The sequence below is a fragment of the Ostrinia furnacalis genome, unplaced genomic scaffold (assembly GCF_004193835.3).
Source record: "Ostrinia furnacalis isolate ACB-3 unplaced genomic scaffold, ASM419383v2 OfSCF4936, whole genome shotgun sequence".
Lineage (NCBI taxonomy): Eukaryota > Metazoa > Arthropoda > Insecta > Lepidoptera > Crambidae > Ostrinia > Ostrinia furnacalis.
The window spans coordinates 108,508-111,831 of record NW_021135175.1 but is presented as its reverse complement, the minus strand read 5'-3'; the positions used below and the strand labels follow the sequence as shown (position 1 = coordinate 111,831).

The 3,324-nt window shown below is 42.3% G+C and overlaps 1 protein-coding gene across 1 annotated transcript; it reads right to left on the bottom strand.

Moving 5' to 3' along the window:
- Positions 1 to 321: 321 nt before the first annotated feature.
- On the bottom strand, positions 322 to 2,863 carry LOC114360331 (uncharacterized). The gene has a single exon (XM_028315015.1). The coding sequence runs from the start codon at positions 2,861 to 2,863 to the stop codon at positions 371 to 373; it is 2,493 nt and encodes an 830-aa protein (XP_028170816.1). The 3' UTR covers positions 322 to 370.
- Positions 2,864 to 3,324: the final 461 nt, after the last annotated feature.

The following is a 3,324-nucleotide window of genomic DNA, read 5'->3' as shown; positions in this document are numbered from 1 at the left end:
ACTTATAGCGACTCAGCTCTATGCCCATATTGCCCATGTGAACGCGTACCTTTATTTATAGAAATCAAATTTTTGCAAAGTACTGAATGGATTATAATGCGATCTTCACCAGCATAAGGAACTACGTATTGAAATGATAATATTGTAAAGATACAAAATGATAAATATTATTTATGTTTACTAATAATTTTTAATGCGTTTGAATTAGGTAGGTAGGTTTGATAGGAACAAAATTATTATAAAAACACTAAACTTATTTTAGAAATTGCTTTATTTGTGATGTATTTCATAAAAGTACAAAAAATAAATAAATAAGTCCATTATTCGTTAATTGCAAGTTATACAGAGTAGTACGAGTTTTCGTCATTATTTACAGTTTCTTCTCGCTAGTTTTTGGTGGGGTCTGGAGAGTTTTAGTTGAATGCTTGAATTTGCTTGGTTCCTCCTTAGTCTTGATGATGTCACGCTTGTGCTTGAATTTCAAGTCTTCTTCAGCTCTATATGCTGGAGCAGCATAGCCATGTGACTTGATCAAGCTGCCTGATGCAACTGAAGGGGAGCAGCTCAGCAACAATGGGATGCCACAGCCTCCAATCTTGGCATTAGGGAACACACCAACGGCAGATCCACCACCACCAGCAGAAAGGCTTAATCCACTGCCATAACCTAGACCAGCTCCATACGACCTTGCTGTATCATGATGCTTCCACTGGAATAACTTGTTATCCATGGCAGACTTCTCCGCAAACTCTCTGATATTCGTTTGTATGCTTGGGTTCATGAGACTATCTTCCTCCGCTGATTTTCCGTTATGTAAGGCACCACCGTGATGTTTGTGACCGCCAATTATCAAAGGTTTGTTGAATGAAAGTTCCAATGGTGCAGGTTTGTGCACGTGGTGGGGCCCAGGACCATGCGTATGCCCAACAGCATGAGCGTGAGCAGAGGCATGAGCGTGAGCGTGAGCGTGTGCTTGATCATGGCCAAGTTCGTGAGCGCTTCTCAACTGATCCATGTGCAAGTCATCCACCAAGTCCGTAGATTTTCCTAACTGCGACATATCATCGTTTAAAGCAACTGGACCATTTATATTGATATCACTGGCAAACGCAGCATTGTCTGATGATTTCATATCGCTATGAATAGAGTCCTCCGCTGACTTTCCATGATGTAGACCACCGTGATGACCTCCGTGATGTAATAGACCACCGTGATGTGGGTGACTGACAATCAATGGTCCAGTTGAATGTATGTTATGGAGTCCATGACCGTGAGCAAGAGCATGGGCCGCGGCATGAGCATGGGCGTGGGCGTGAGCATGCGCAAGTTCATGGTGAGCGTGTCTCAGCTTGTCATTGTCATCCCACAGGTCCGCCGATTTTCCCAAGGTAGTCTTTTCATTTTTCAGATCAGCCAAACCCTTTAGACTGATGTCACTACTCAACTCAGCATTGTCTGCTAATTTCATATTGCTTTGGACAGTCAATCCAGACTTCTGGATAAATTCAGCATCATTGTCAAAATGTTTGTTCTGCTCAACGGATTTCGGAATAGCCACGTTCAAATTAGCGTTCAAAGCTATTTTCTTGTGTTCTGCGGACTTCATCATTGGTTCTTTATTTTCAGTCTCAGTCCAAGCACTCTTTTCTTGTTTCATGAGTTCATCGGTGGATTTGGTATCCCATTCTGATGTCCGTAAAGTTGATTCCTTATCATTAATCTTATGACCACTGCCAGCAATTTCCGTTTTCAATGACATCGATGTTGCATGAGGCTGTTCCATTCTAAGTCCAGGTTGAGATGTTCTTAATGAAGTACCCAATTCAACACTTTTTCCTTTGGTCAACTCAACGTGGCCACTGTGTTGCAGGCTGAGAGGTTGGCTTTCAATATTCAAGGAAATTTCGGCCAACTTGCCTTTACTTGCTTGAGTATTGTGAGTGGCTTGGTGGAATTGGTCATGTTTCATAGGTGTTACTTCTGAAGCAGCTGTTTTCATATCATGTGCGATATGGTCTGATTTCGTTTCCATCGTCTTTTGGTTCATGTTATCAGATGCTCTGCTAGATGTAAGGCTTTTTGTGGTATCTTTGTGGAAATGAGAGCTATGTTCTTGGTTATTGCTCCTCATCAGATGAGATGTGTCGACTGGTGGGAAGTTGGAGTCGGATCTGAAACTATCTTCGATGTTTCTTGCTATATCAACATTCCTTTGTATGTTCTCCATGGCTTCCTTCCATTGAGATAGCCTCTCTTCTTCCAATTTGCCCTTGTTCATGTCCCCCAAAGTGGTAGCTCGCAGGCTCATTGACTCCAGGTTACCGAAGTTGGTTTGCATATGACGCGACGAGTGTTTTATGCCTGCAGCATTTTCGTGCACGTTCTTGGGAGACACTTTGTGTTTCCACTGAGCGTTCTTGGCGCTGGGGCTATGCTCGATATTTCTCAAGTCATGCTGTAAGCTTTCAACGGCCTCCTTTGCAATCTTGATGCTCTCCTCGACATTATCCTTATGTGCGTCAATGTCTTCAATCTTGGTTGATCTCCTTAAGTCAGCTGATTTAGCAACGTTCTCGTCACATACTTTGACACGAAGGTGTTGTGAGCATCTCTCGTGAGGTTCAGCATTAGCTCGTTCTTCAGTGGAGTCGCGGTACAGGTGGTATCCGCTTTTCTTCTTGACTATGATGGGCCTCTTCTGACCAAAATGACTCCTCGCTGAGACCCCAGGATCAGTGATTTCAGAATCGAAGTTGAGAGGGATGTTTTCGGGAGTATCCAGAGTTTGGAACCCATCCTCCTGGAGTGCTGGTGCAGCTATGGCTATACACACTAAAGCCGATAGCACCACTAAGGTCTTCATGGTGATGTGGTGATGGATCGTTTGATGCTGTGAACCGAGATCCCACAGCATTTATACTAAATCGATACAAGAGTAAAACACATTACATTAAAGAAAAACAATACGTGCCGATTGTAAGTGATTGTGATTTACAAGATAATGATATTATGCTGAAACGTCGCATTCCCATACGTTCAAGGCAAATGCTTGGCATCGCGTTAATTATATCAAATTAACTAGCGACCCGCCCCGGCTTCGCACAGGTGCAAAGTATACCTTCCTCTTGAATCACTCTATCTATTTAAATAAACCGCATCAAAATCCGTTGCGTAGTTTTAAAGATCTAAGCATACATAGGGACAGACAGCGGAAAGTGACTTTTGTTTTAAACTATGTAGTGTTAATCAAATCAAATCAAATCAAATAAATAATAAGGAGAGAAAATACCAAAACTTAATTCAGTGTGCAAACACAACGTAATC